The sequence below is a fragment of the Chanodichthys erythropterus genome, chromosome 10 (genome assembly GCF_024489055.1).
Source record: "Chanodichthys erythropterus isolate Z2021 chromosome 10, ASM2448905v1, whole genome shotgun sequence".
Lineage (NCBI taxonomy): Eukaryota > Metazoa > Chordata > Actinopteri > Cypriniformes > Xenocyprididae > Chanodichthys > Chanodichthys erythropterus.
Genome location: NC_090230.1, coordinates 23,208,367 through 23,220,501, shown reverse-complemented (window position 1 = coordinate 23,220,501; position 12,135 = coordinate 23,208,367). Strand labels below are relative to the sequence as shown.

General features: G+C 36.9%; 1 protein-coding gene across 3 annotated transcripts; it reads right to left on the bottom strand.

Annotated features, from left to right (window-relative positions):
• Positions 1-700: 700 nt before the first annotated feature.
• Positions 701-11,540, bottom strand: LOC137027959 (uncharacterized). 3 transcript variants are annotated; one of them, XM_067396599.1, is made up of 6 exons: positions 10,887-11,540; positions 7,886-8,071; positions 3,238-3,570; positions 1,704-2,027; positions 1,277-1,413; positions 701-907 (listed from the first exon to the last, which is right to left on the bottom strand). In XM_067396599.1, the coding sequence occupies exons 3-6, from the start codon at positions 3,533-3,535 to the stop codon at positions 896-898; spliced, it is 771 nt and encodes a 256-aa protein (XP_067252700.1). In that variant the 5' UTR covers positions 3,536-3,570; positions 7,886-8,071; positions 10,887-11,540; the 3' UTR covers positions 701-895. The 3 variants fall into 3 exon arrangements, with proteins under 3 accessions (XP_067252700.1, XP_067252701.1, XP_067252698.1); XM_067396600.1 differs by lacking the exon at positions 10,887-11,540 and having other exon boundaries at positions 7,886-8,078; XM_067396597.1 differs by lacking the exons at positions 7,886-8,071; positions 10,887-11,540 and adding an exon at positions 5,542-5,943.
• Between the last annotated feature and the right edge of the window lie 595 nt (positions 11,541-12,135).

Genomic DNA, 12,135 nt, shown 5'->3' with positions numbered 1-12,135 from the left:
ATCAACACATTACATAAAAATAGCGTGCATAAGAAATAACGGACCTCCATGTTGACATGAATACACGGCGGCAAACAGGATATAGACTAATGTGTGCAGTCATTCCGATTGAAAGTGCATGTAAACACCATATCGGATTAGATAACATCTCATGTAAACACTCCACCGAATCTTTCATTCGGAATGACTTTATTCGGAATAACAAAAAAGTGCACATGTAAACGTGGCTAATGTCTCACTGTTCCTGTACCTCTACACACTCAAAGACATCAATCACTCGCAGCTATTGCTGGTAACGTGTTTTATTTCTTGAATTTTTGCATATACTGTTTAATGCTTAGGGCCAACAGGGAAAATCAGTGTGGGAACGCTCTAATCCTATGAAAGCACGAATGGGAGTGTAAAGTTTTGCGGGTGATTTACTGACTATGCGCACATTAAAAAGCACAGATGGAGCAGATCATTTCCATAATAACCAACACAATCTATCAAGAGCAGCGCAAATTAGTGTCTGCTGTAAGACATGCTTTAAATAATGGCACAAATACCAGTAAATTGACTAGCACAAACCTTAGTAAATGGTGTTGCGTGATTCATTTACTCTTCTCCCATAAATTTAGCGTCTGAATGGGGGAACTTAAATGCATATGTAATAAAGTCAGGTGCAAAGAAATTTGTGTCCACTCTTTTTCAGCAAAATTTTTTCACTGCGTGTATTCAATAAATCCTGACAGTAGATTTTTTTAATGACAAGAGAGGGTTTGCGGTGGCGCAAGCTGTTAGTAAATCTGGCACTAAATATTTAAATTTTTTATTTAATGTTTCTTTAAAAGTCATATTTTTTAGTCACATTCCCATCTGCCTCAAAAGAATGTAATTTGGATCAGGTGGCGAGTTACTTTATCTCCTGCAAAAAAACACAAAAGGTAAAAATAATGAGGAGGATTGATGTCTCAGTCACACAAACACACAAATAATACAGACTTGGAATTTTTTTTCCAGTTGTTTGTATAGAGGTTTTCTTTCCCTAAATATTCAACACAGTATCTTTTGTTTTAAACCTGAAGTACTGTGATTTCAGTATCACATCAAAAATGCTTACTGATGTACTTTCTATTAAGACACTTGAAAAATAAAGGACAAAAATAGATGACTATTTATAATGTACATTTACACCACACTATATTGTAATAAACATGTATTCATACCTCTGTTCTTTTAAAGGTTTTTGGAGTAAATGTCATATATCAAGTTAAATCAGCTGTATAATACTTACATTCTGTGGTACTGCTGTATGACTCTTGCGGCGACTCTTGCAAATCACACCACCAGCAGTTACAGCTACAACCAGCAGAACAACAGCAACAACTATTCCTGCAACAGCACCTGAAGACAGATCTGAACCTGGAACAGCTGAAGACAGACAGTCATTATTACTAGAGAGTGAATGATTATACATCCAATATTTACCAATATCTCTGACTGATTATATATATATATATATTTTTTTTTTACTTTGATCATCAGTTGTATGATACTGATTTAACTGATACATCCAGTTGTTTTTTAGGCATGTTAATAACATTAGTCTAAAGTCAAAGCTTCTTCTTTTTAAAAAATAAATAAATAAACAAACAGTCTACAACAAGACACTTATGGGTTGTTTTAAATTTTTTCATTGGCTGACTTAATTCTGTACTCACCAGTGACAGTAACATTGACTCTCTTCACTCTGCTGATGCTGAATCTGCTGTTGTTGATGATAATCTTCAGTTTATATTCTCCAGAGTCTGTGTTTCTGGTGTTTGTGATGGTCAGAGATCCAGTCTGATTGTCCAGCTTCAGTCTGTCTCTGAATCTCTCATCACACTGAACATCTGTACAGACCTTACTCTGATCTCCAGTGATTTCAGCGATGGAAATCTCAATAAAATATGTCATCTCATCATTTGGTTTTCTTATTACTCCAGAATCTAAAGTGACAGATTCTCCCTCCTTAATTTCATATAGTTCAGCAGCAGGAACATCTGAAACACAAACCAACAGATGCTTATAAACTACAAAAAATGAAAGAACTGAAGATGAAAACCTTTTCTTGACTTTCAACCTGAAAAGAAACAGTTATGCATGATTTGTTCTTACAAACATATTTGACACACTTATTTTATATTATATTCATTTAAACTGATAATAATAGAAGCTGATCAGAGATCACATGATAAGTCGCTCCTTCAGAGCTCAACTGCAGATATATAGAGAGGATTCAGGAGCAGAACTCAGCACTGAACAAAAACTGTGGCCTTTTAAATGATAACTGGATTCTAACCTGAATAGCCTACCTCTGATTGGCTACTGCATTCAAGAGATCAGCAGACATGACTGTGATTGGCTACATTTGTTCAATTTGTTCAATGTTTTGAATTTTTTAACAAAATTATTTGTAATCAAACATCAGTTGTTGAAGACCCTTGTTGTGAAGTGAGATAATCTGAACTTGAAAAACAAGTTTGTAAAGATTATCTGTAGCCTATAAAATCAAGAAACACATTAAAAATGTATATTGCCAAAAGTATTGGGACACCCCTCCAAATCAATGAATTCAGGTGTTCCAATCACTTCCAGACTGCTTATACAAACATTTGTGAAAGAATGGGTCGCTCTCAGGAGCTCAGTAAATACCGTGGTAGGTTTCCACCTGTGCAATAAGTCCATTCGTGAAATTTCCTCACTACTGGATATTCCACAGTCAACTGTTAGTGGTATCATAACAAAGTGGAGGCAATTGGGAACAACAGCAACTCAGTCATGAAGTGGAAGGCCACATAAAATCACAGAGCATGCTGAGGCGCACAGTGCGCAGAAGTCACCAACTTTCTGCAGAGTCAATAGCTACAGACCTCCAAACTTCATGTGGCCTTCAGATGAGCTCAAGAACAGTGAGAGAGCTTCATGGAATGGGTTTCCATGGCCGAGCAGCTGCATCCAAGCCTTACATCACCAAGTGCAATGCAAAGCGTCGGATGCAGTCAGAAGCACGCCGCCACTGGACTCTAGAGCAGTGGAGACGTGTTCTCTGGAGTGACCAATCACGCTTCTCTGGCAATCCGATGGACGAGTCTGGGTTTGGCGTCATTAAAGTTCATGCACGTAAAGGCAGGCGTCCCAAAATTATTAAAATATTGCCACTATATTTGGCAATATAGTGTATATATAAACTGCATTTAAACATTCACTCACCACTGACAATAACATTGAAGGCCTTGTCGCTGCTGCTGCTGATGATGATGATGATCTTTAGTTCATAAAGTCCAGAGTCTGTGTTTGTGATGTTCATGATGGTCAGAGATCCAGTCTGATTGTCCAGCTTCAGTCTGTCTCTGAATCTCTCAGTTCCTTCATTACACTGAACATCTGTACAGATATAACTGAGATCTCCCCTGATTTGAGCTATACGAGTGTCATTAATATACCACTTAATCTCTTCTTGTTGGTTTGTCTGAACACCAGTGTGTAGAGTGACTGAATCTCCCTCCATCACAAACACTTTATCTGAACCAACACCAGTCACACCTGAAGAAGAAAAACAAGTCAAACAAAAATATGTAACAGTGCTGTGATTTCTTTTTTACATATAAAGATTTTGAGTAAAGAAATTTGCCTGAATTCAAAACACTTGCAAACAAACAGCAGAAGTGTTATGTATGTACTATCTGCTATTCCTTCATTGTCCAGGTGTTGTAATATTATAATATTGTTGGGTTCTTTAAAGTGGTCATAAATCGAGAAATCAACTTTTCCTTGAGCTTTTCATACATGAGAGGTCATTGTACTATGAGAATATCCTGTAAGTTTCGGAACTGAACATTTTTTGTTAGTCAAATAAAAGCTTGTATTGACACCAGGCCAGCAACAACTCGTCCTGGAATGTGCCTATCTATGACAATGAAACCCCGCCTCGCCAGAAGAAATCAACGCCTACTTCATCATTGCTACATTAGCAATGCCCACTGGCATCTTAGTGAGATGAGGAGAGAAGAACAATACAACAGGACAAAAATAACCTTCAAAGGATCCTGCAAGGAATATGATTATTTAACTTTCAACAATGTGAGTTGAGCTTTGTTTATTTCTATTCAATACATTTCCTTTGGAAAATCAATCACATTTCGGCGCAGGCTTTGCAAACATACTTTTACGATATGGATTCGACAGTAAGTAAGTACCTGTAAAAACTAAAAAGTAAAGAGTCAAACTGCACAACTAAAGCAAACACTGACTTTGGTGACATCAAACCAAACTATTATTTTCAACAAATCATCAACATCTAAACCTCTTGTAATTCTCAGTAGTGGCACAGTATGGTGCAGTTCCACAAGGAAATTCAGTGTCAGCGTTCGGATGTAAACACGGAAGTGCTGATTTACGTTCACTGCATCAGTCTGTGTATATGTGTGTGAAGAGAACATGGCCAGTGTTGGTGAAAGTTACCTTTAAAAGTAATGTATTACAATATTGCATTACTCCCTAAATTACAGACTGCAATATTGCGTTACTTAGTTAATTTTTATGAAAAGTAATGCATTACATTACTTTTGTGTTACTTTTTCTCACCTGGGCTGGGTTTGCTTATTTGTTTTTTAATAACAAAAAATATCTATTTATGGCAATTTTTTTTGGCCCTTTCACACCAAAAGTGAAATGAATATGGCTGAAGGAATCATATTTACAGTAGAGGGCGCAGCTCAAACAAACCTTTCAGCTGTGCTGCCGTTCTGGATTATAAAAGAATAGGATATATGAGAAGGAAGTTCAACACTCTTATTTCTAAATCTAATCTAAAGTAATTTTTGCTTATTTAGTATGGTTTAGTTAGATCATTGAAGGTTAGCAAAGACATTGGTTAATGAAATGAGATTAAATACATAAAGTATATTGTGTAATTTAATATAGTTAATTATTACAGGTTTGTATAAAACTTTATTCATTTTGAGAAATACTTGTGCAAGTGAGATGAGTAAATGCATGTTTACATATGAGGATCATCCACTGTGTCCATTTTCAGGTGTCTGGCACTGTCATGGCAGTATATTTCCCTGTGATGCGACCATGTTCCCCTCACACACACACACACACACACACACACACACACACACACACACACACACACACACACACACACACCTGTTTGTTTTTCTGAATTGTGAGGACTTTCCATAGGCCGCAATGCATTTTATACTGTATAAACCGTATTTTACCCCTAACCCTAAACCTAACCATCACAGGAAACTGTGCACACCTTTATTTTCTCACAAAAACATCATTTAGTATTTTTATTAATTGATTTACATTGTGGGGACCGGTGGCTGGTCCCCACGATGTAGGTGAACTCAGGTTTATATTACATCATGGGGACATTTGGTCCCCACAATGTAATATAAACAAAAGCACACACACACACAGAAATTGTTTGTAACAAGATTGTAACAAATTGTAACAATTTTGTAAATGTTAAAATTTGATTGTAACAAATAAAGGTCTTACCTTTGTCAAGTAAAATCAAAATCACTGATAGCAAATTAAAGAGAAGCTTCATTTTCACTACATTCTGCCTTCAGAAAATAAAAGTGGGTAGTTACAATCCACCTGGCTCAAGGCAGCTCAACGAAGAGGCAAATTAAAGCAACCCGAAAGTAGAATTTTATTAATGAAATACATAAATGAATTTAGCAAACAACAAGAAAAATAGTACAAAAACTCCTGGTGTTGGAGAAGCCTCAAGCCTCAAGTGACAAAGAGTCTTTTTTATCAGTCTATTCATCTCATGTAACCAACAGGATCGGCTGTTTGACTCCACCCTGGATGCAAATAATTGAACAGGACTGTAACATTAGACACAGGCTCTAAGAACACGTTTGGAAAAACAGCAGCAGAAACAATATTCAATTTCATCCTACCCTTTGGATAATTTTGCACTGAAATATGATCATGAGTCTCCAAAAAAGAAGTGATAAATGGGTTTATTGACCCAGTTAATATATCACCTACATATATCACCTTACATGTCTGCTCAATGAAATGATGGGCTGAAGTGGGTGTAGCTTTTTGTTTGGGATGATGGAGCAGTCATTTTAGAAAGCTGCATTGGACACATTGCCACAAATTGGTAAGATAAATAGCACTGTTTAACATGTTTAAAATGAAATATTTTTAAATAAAAAAATATATGCATATGCATCAATATGTAAAGAAGTATGTTTGATTATAAAAAGAAAACAAGTGCCAAACTGTCAAACTGCCAAAGTCACGTGATTTCAGTAAACGAGGCTTCATTACGTCATAACTGTCACAAACCCATGTACGAAACCAAATTTCAATGGTTCACCAGTAGAGGGTGATGATAAAGTGAACCCATGAATCATGCAGATTCACTGAGAACTATTGAACAAGTGTCTATGAGCTTCACCCTACCTAATCTCTGAGCAGTTTTCTACATTTGTAAATGTTTTAATTAGACATTAGAATAATTAAAATGATTAATGGTAGTTATTTATCTCTTATTGGTCTGTTTAGCTTGAGCCATGGAACAAACAAAACACTCTATATTAAATCATATTAGACGATTAGTTAATTGCATTTGATAGATTTTACTTTCAATAAAACATTTGCAATAGATTTTTAAAAGGTGTTTTTATACATGTTTGGCCTGAGTTTTATTGATTTTACACTGTACTGACCACAAGGGGTCACCATGGAGACAGGTGTCAGATTGTTTCAAGGCACATTTGCTTCAGCTGCTTCAGTGTTTAGCGAGGCCTCGATCTGGAGGAATGCTGGGAAATGTAGTGCGGAGAGAGTGACTGAGCTGGTGACTGAGTGTGATTGTGAACTTAAATGTGCTTTTAATATACTATCTTAGTATTGAAAAAAATATTTAGATATCACTTATAGTACATTTGAACCCATAGTGTACTACATATATATTTTGAAATACAAAGATAGTATTTAATTCCCACTTAATAAGTTTAATACATTTTAGATACAGCTGCTTTGATTGTAATGATTTATTTGCTTTATTCGCTTTCAATTTCTCAAATGCAATTTGCCATTCTTTTGCGCAAAATTACTATTTTCAAACTTTTTGTTGTTACTCGTGAGCTACTTAGAAGAAGATTGGAGATCTTCACACAATCTTGGATCCATGGACAAATAACATTCCCATCTTATATGGTGATGACAGCATTTGTAATTTCAAAATTTTAGAATCTTAGAGTTATCATTCTTATTAAATCCGGAAAATTACCTTTAAACAAAATGAAGTGACCAATATTGTTGCTTTTCTAGCCATAATATTCTCTTTGGACACCTTGTGCCCTATTTCCCTTTTTGCCAGAGAACTCTGCATAGTCAAAAACTATTTATGTCTTTACCCTAGTTGGTTAATGTAATAGCCCTCACTATCCCAAATCCAGACAGTTTTAACTGATTGAGTCAAACTCCCACTTCTGTGAATTAACTTTCTTTTCTTTCATTGAGATGTAGAGTAGGGCTGGACTGATACCGACTGAAAGCACATTCAGAATGTTAGTTTAACAGAGAACTGCTGTGAGACCAGTGAATAATCAAAAGGAACCAAATTAATAATAACAGAATTTGAAGTGGTTTCTGTAGTGATCATTGAGATGGAAGTCCTTCTGTGTTCTGTGTGGATCATCAGTCAGTTGAACTTGTTGGGCTGTTGCATTGGACCATCAGACAGGGATGGCACTCAAAGGCCTGGTGTTGTGGTGTGTGAGCTCCGTTGTTTCTGTGTCTCTCAGACAGTCTGGCTTGTGTTCGATGCTGCCACAAAATTGCCCTTAGGAAAAGTCTCAAATGAAAGTTTTACCTTTTCCTGCACTGTATCAGTCCTCTCCATGCTGACCCCTCCAGAAGTGTCAAGCTTCCTCTTTCAGGAGGGGAGCTAAAGGCCCATCAGCCACTTCCTCTTCTTCTCTCTGCAGTCATCCTGTTGAACAGACTTCAGTCTATTCACTCCTATTTGTCAAGGCAGCTGTTCCAGAAGCTGCTTGGTCTGAAATATGAACACAAGAAATATGAACCTACAGCTCTTTATTTAAAGTCTGTCTTTCTTAACAGTAATCAATGTCCCTTAATTCCAATCTGGTCAACACAACAGCAGTTCCTCATTCTATTAATAAGCTTAGTTCTTCTTTGCAGGAAAAAGTAAGCAGATCCTTCTTTGCGAAACGCAGAAAAAGCAGTAAACTACTCTTATTAATATAGAGTATGGTTTAATGTAATAGCAAATAATTCTTTGTCATTTCTCTTTGCTAGAAATGAAAATTACTGTAAGATGTCTGTTCTGTGCCAGTTTAAATCATAATTTCTATTTAACTTGGTCACCAATCTCATTCTCATTCAACACATTTCACAAAAGTTATCATACTTAATGTAAACCAAAATGATGGCATATCTGCAATGGATCAACTTTTCATATTGTTTCCTAGGGATAACAGGATAAACATTCTAGACGCCTTCAGATACAGAGTATAATATTTAAACACGCAGTTATTATCTTACTATTATTCATCATTAGTACCTATTTCTGAGCCAATACATATAGGCCTAGTAAATCAAAGTCTAACCCATAAAAGTTTCTCCACAACTCAAAATTTCATAATTCTCACAGAATGCTCCACAGGTGCATATTCCTATTATTTATAATTTTAACAATTCCAGCATTTACTTATTTATTTCAAAATGTAACAATATTGATCTATTAATCATATTCAACTCTTTCAACATTATTTTCTTCAGAAATTAAGAGCCATAAAGTCTTATTCAAACAAAGAGCAAGTTTTAGTGCTACAGCATTTCAGGGCATTTCCCCTTCCCTAATCTGGTGACCCAGCAGGCTGCCTGCACGGGCAGCCCTCACTTAGCCCCAGGAAGCCCTCACTGGGCCCACACAGGGCCCACTCTATTAATCTACACCAAAAATCTGGCAGAACAGGGTGTCAAACATTTACCATTAATGAAAATAATGGTTAATGATTGTTAAAAAAGAAATGGTCAATGACTGGCAGGGGCATCTGCCACTCAAATATATCCTAAATCAGTGGTCTCAAACTGCCGGCCTACGGGCCATTTACGGCCCGCCCTCCCCCTCCACTCGGCCCGCAATTGATCTCAAAAATAAAACATAATCCGGCCCGCTAAAATTATTATTATTATTATTACTCTCTAGTTGCTACCTGTCTGATATGCAAAGAAAAAGTCGCCGTTCTAAGGGGCATTCACATATCGTGTCACATAAGCGGTCCTTCTTTCCAATGCGCTTTCGCTCCAGTGGCGTCTGTTGTTGCTATGCAACCTTGAGCCGCGCTCTCAACCGCGTCGCTTCTATTATGAGCGCTCTTACCTAAATTACAGTAAAAGCACTCGACTTTAAGTCACAAGCGTCGATTTAAACCACCGAAACGTGTCCGATGCAACCATTAAACGTTACCGATGCTCAAGCAGCATCTTGGACAAATGTGTCTCAGCTGCCAGGTGTCTGTCAAGAAACAGAAGAGTGTACAAATGCATTCAGGGATTGTATTTGTTCAGTAGCTACAGTGTTGTTCAGTGCAAGATTTTAATGTTATTTAAGCTAACAAAGTAAGGGAAAATACTTCCACTAAATGTTAAAAACTAATAATGTATGTAACAATGAAAGGCAAAATAAAGTTGATATATATAGCTCCAGTTTTTTGTTTATTTCAGACCACTCCACGCCACAAGTGTTGCTGGTTTTGTTCCTAAATTACTATTTTTTTTATTGCATACACTTTGTTGGATGTGAGAAGTTTCACCAGACTATTGTAATTAATTGTATTATATTAGTATTATATTAGTATATTAGTAGTATTATATTAGTAATAGTATTATATAATTATATTACACTCTGTAACAATGAGAGAGACACTGCTGTTTACATTTAGTATGGTAAAGAAAATATTTATAGTATAGGTATAAAAATGTTTTAGTTGGTCTAATGAAATTTGAATGAGAAATAATGCAAAGGAAAGTAAATTTTCTGAAATGTTGCGCTTTCTTGCACTTGAATGTTAATATGGCCCTCCTATGTGTCAATCACAGAAACGGCCCCCCACCAATTTGAGTTTGAGACCCCTGTCCTAAATCATACTCTGTCAAATGTAAATCTCTTTGATTCTGACCACTGCACAATGATTGAATCATCAATAAGTAATCAACTTCAACTAACCAGAATTTCTCTTGCAATTTTTGTTATAACAAATGTGCTTCAGAACACACACCTTTATAGCAGCCAGAAAACAACTGATGCTGAAAAGTCAAGGGTCAAGAGCCTAACTAAAGCAAACACTCAACTCCATAATGGTGACTTGACTATTTTCAATAAAACATCAACATCTAAAAGTTTTGTATGAAAGAAATAGTCAAATTGGATTGTAATAAGTGAAGATGCTGAGTTCTAGTGTTTTCAGCTAATTTAAATAAGGAGATTTTACTTTACTGACAGTCATTTGACCATTTTATCATCTGTTTTGTTATTGTATTAATTACTGAATATTTTTGTAATTTTACATACATTTGTATGTAATTTAAGAAAACAGAAAATACTGTATAAAATACAGTGATTGTTCTGTATAAAAAAAATGTGAATTATTGTAATTTGTCATTAATTTTTATTCCATCTGTGCAGTTATAAATGGAAGATCTTTGTCACAGTTCCCGTCTGCTTTGGACTCCATTTCCCATGATCCTCCCTGGCCCACACCTGCACTCACTCCACCACTCAGCAATCACCCACACCTGCAAGTCATCCTCTCATCACCATAGCTCTACTTAAGCACTCCACTCACCTCTGTCCATGGCCCGTTCTCACTTATACCAAGGACTATTCATGTTTGCTCTCCAATACACCAAAGCTTTCTACCAGTTCCTCTTCAGCGTGTTTCCTCAGTCTCATGCCCCTGTGTGTGTGTCAACTGACCTCCTACGTGTATCCTCACCATCTGCGATCACCCATCCTCTCAAGATCCTCGCACTGCAAGATAAAGGACAGTATTATCACCAGTCTCCACTTAACTACATCCTATTCACCTATTTCACTTACCTGCATCTCTGTTTACTACCTGCTGTTGTCAATAAACTACCACCTATTGCATTCCTGTTGTTTCCGACTCCTCTGTCCGTAACAGAAGAACGGACCAACACCGTAAGGATGATCGCAGCATCATGGGTCTCTTCCTCCTCCCAATCTCTCCAGCCGATCCCAACATCACCATCACAGCAGTGGACCACCTGTGGAGTCTCCGGCAGAATGGTCGTCTGCTAGAGATGTATGTGGAGGAGTTTTCCGAGCTCTTTTGCTTGGTGATTGCTCCTCTTAATGCATGTTTTTTAAGGATGTGATTCGCTATAGCAAACCTGCCTGTTATTTCTCTCTAGTCGAGTATATATATCTGACTCTCTTTTTTAATGGTTCTAATTTTGAAGTAGAAGAAGTTAATAAGAAGAGAATAAGCATCCTCCTAGTCTAGCCCCATCAGAAACACACGTGGCCTGGTCAGCTCACCTTCCGCCGGTTCCCTCCACATACCCCTCAAACGACTCTGTCCATTCCTGCCTGCCCGAATACTCTTGTACTCACAGGATGGCCGCCGCCACTTCAGAGCCTCGGGGTAAGATGGCTGCCAGCGTGTCAGAGCCTCAGTGCAAGATGGCCGCCGCCGTTTTAGAGCCTCGGTGGAAGATCAACTGAAAAAAAAAATCTAATATAAAGAGAAAATGTATGTCATGTTTTTAAACATTAAAGGAGACATTTCAATTAATACAAAAAGCTTTTAAAATATATTTTGGTGACCCAATAGATAAAATGCACTGAAAAAAGTCAGAGGGACTCAAATTGTACCGGTTTCGTGGAATGACTCAAAGATTAATCTTTGTCTCATCTGTTCATAAAAATCTACTGGCTCATCTCTGTGTGGTTTTGCAAGTTCAAATTGGCTTTCCTATTTTTGGTACTGATTAGATACTTGATCTTGCTGTGTATCCTCTGTCATAGTACTTTGTGGTTTCGGTTTTCAGTCCAAATAAGAACATTTTGTA

What these genes read in the sequence shown, in the direction of transcription:
- LOC137027959 (XM_067396597.1), bottom strand. Translation starts at nt 5,593, where the DNA reads ATGAAGCTTCTCTTTAATTTGCTATCAGTGATTTTGATTTTACTTGAC. An exon ending in CTTCAATGTTATTGTCAGTG is followed by an intron (nt 2,028 to 3,237) that starts GTGAGTGAATGT and finishes TTTGTGTTTCAG; the next exon opens with ATGTTCCTGCTGCTGAACTA. An exon ending in AGTCAATGTTACTGTCACTG is followed by an intron (nt 1,414 to 1,703) that starts GTGAGTACAGAA and finishes GTCTGTCTTCAG; the next exon opens with CTGTTCCAGGTTCAGATCTG.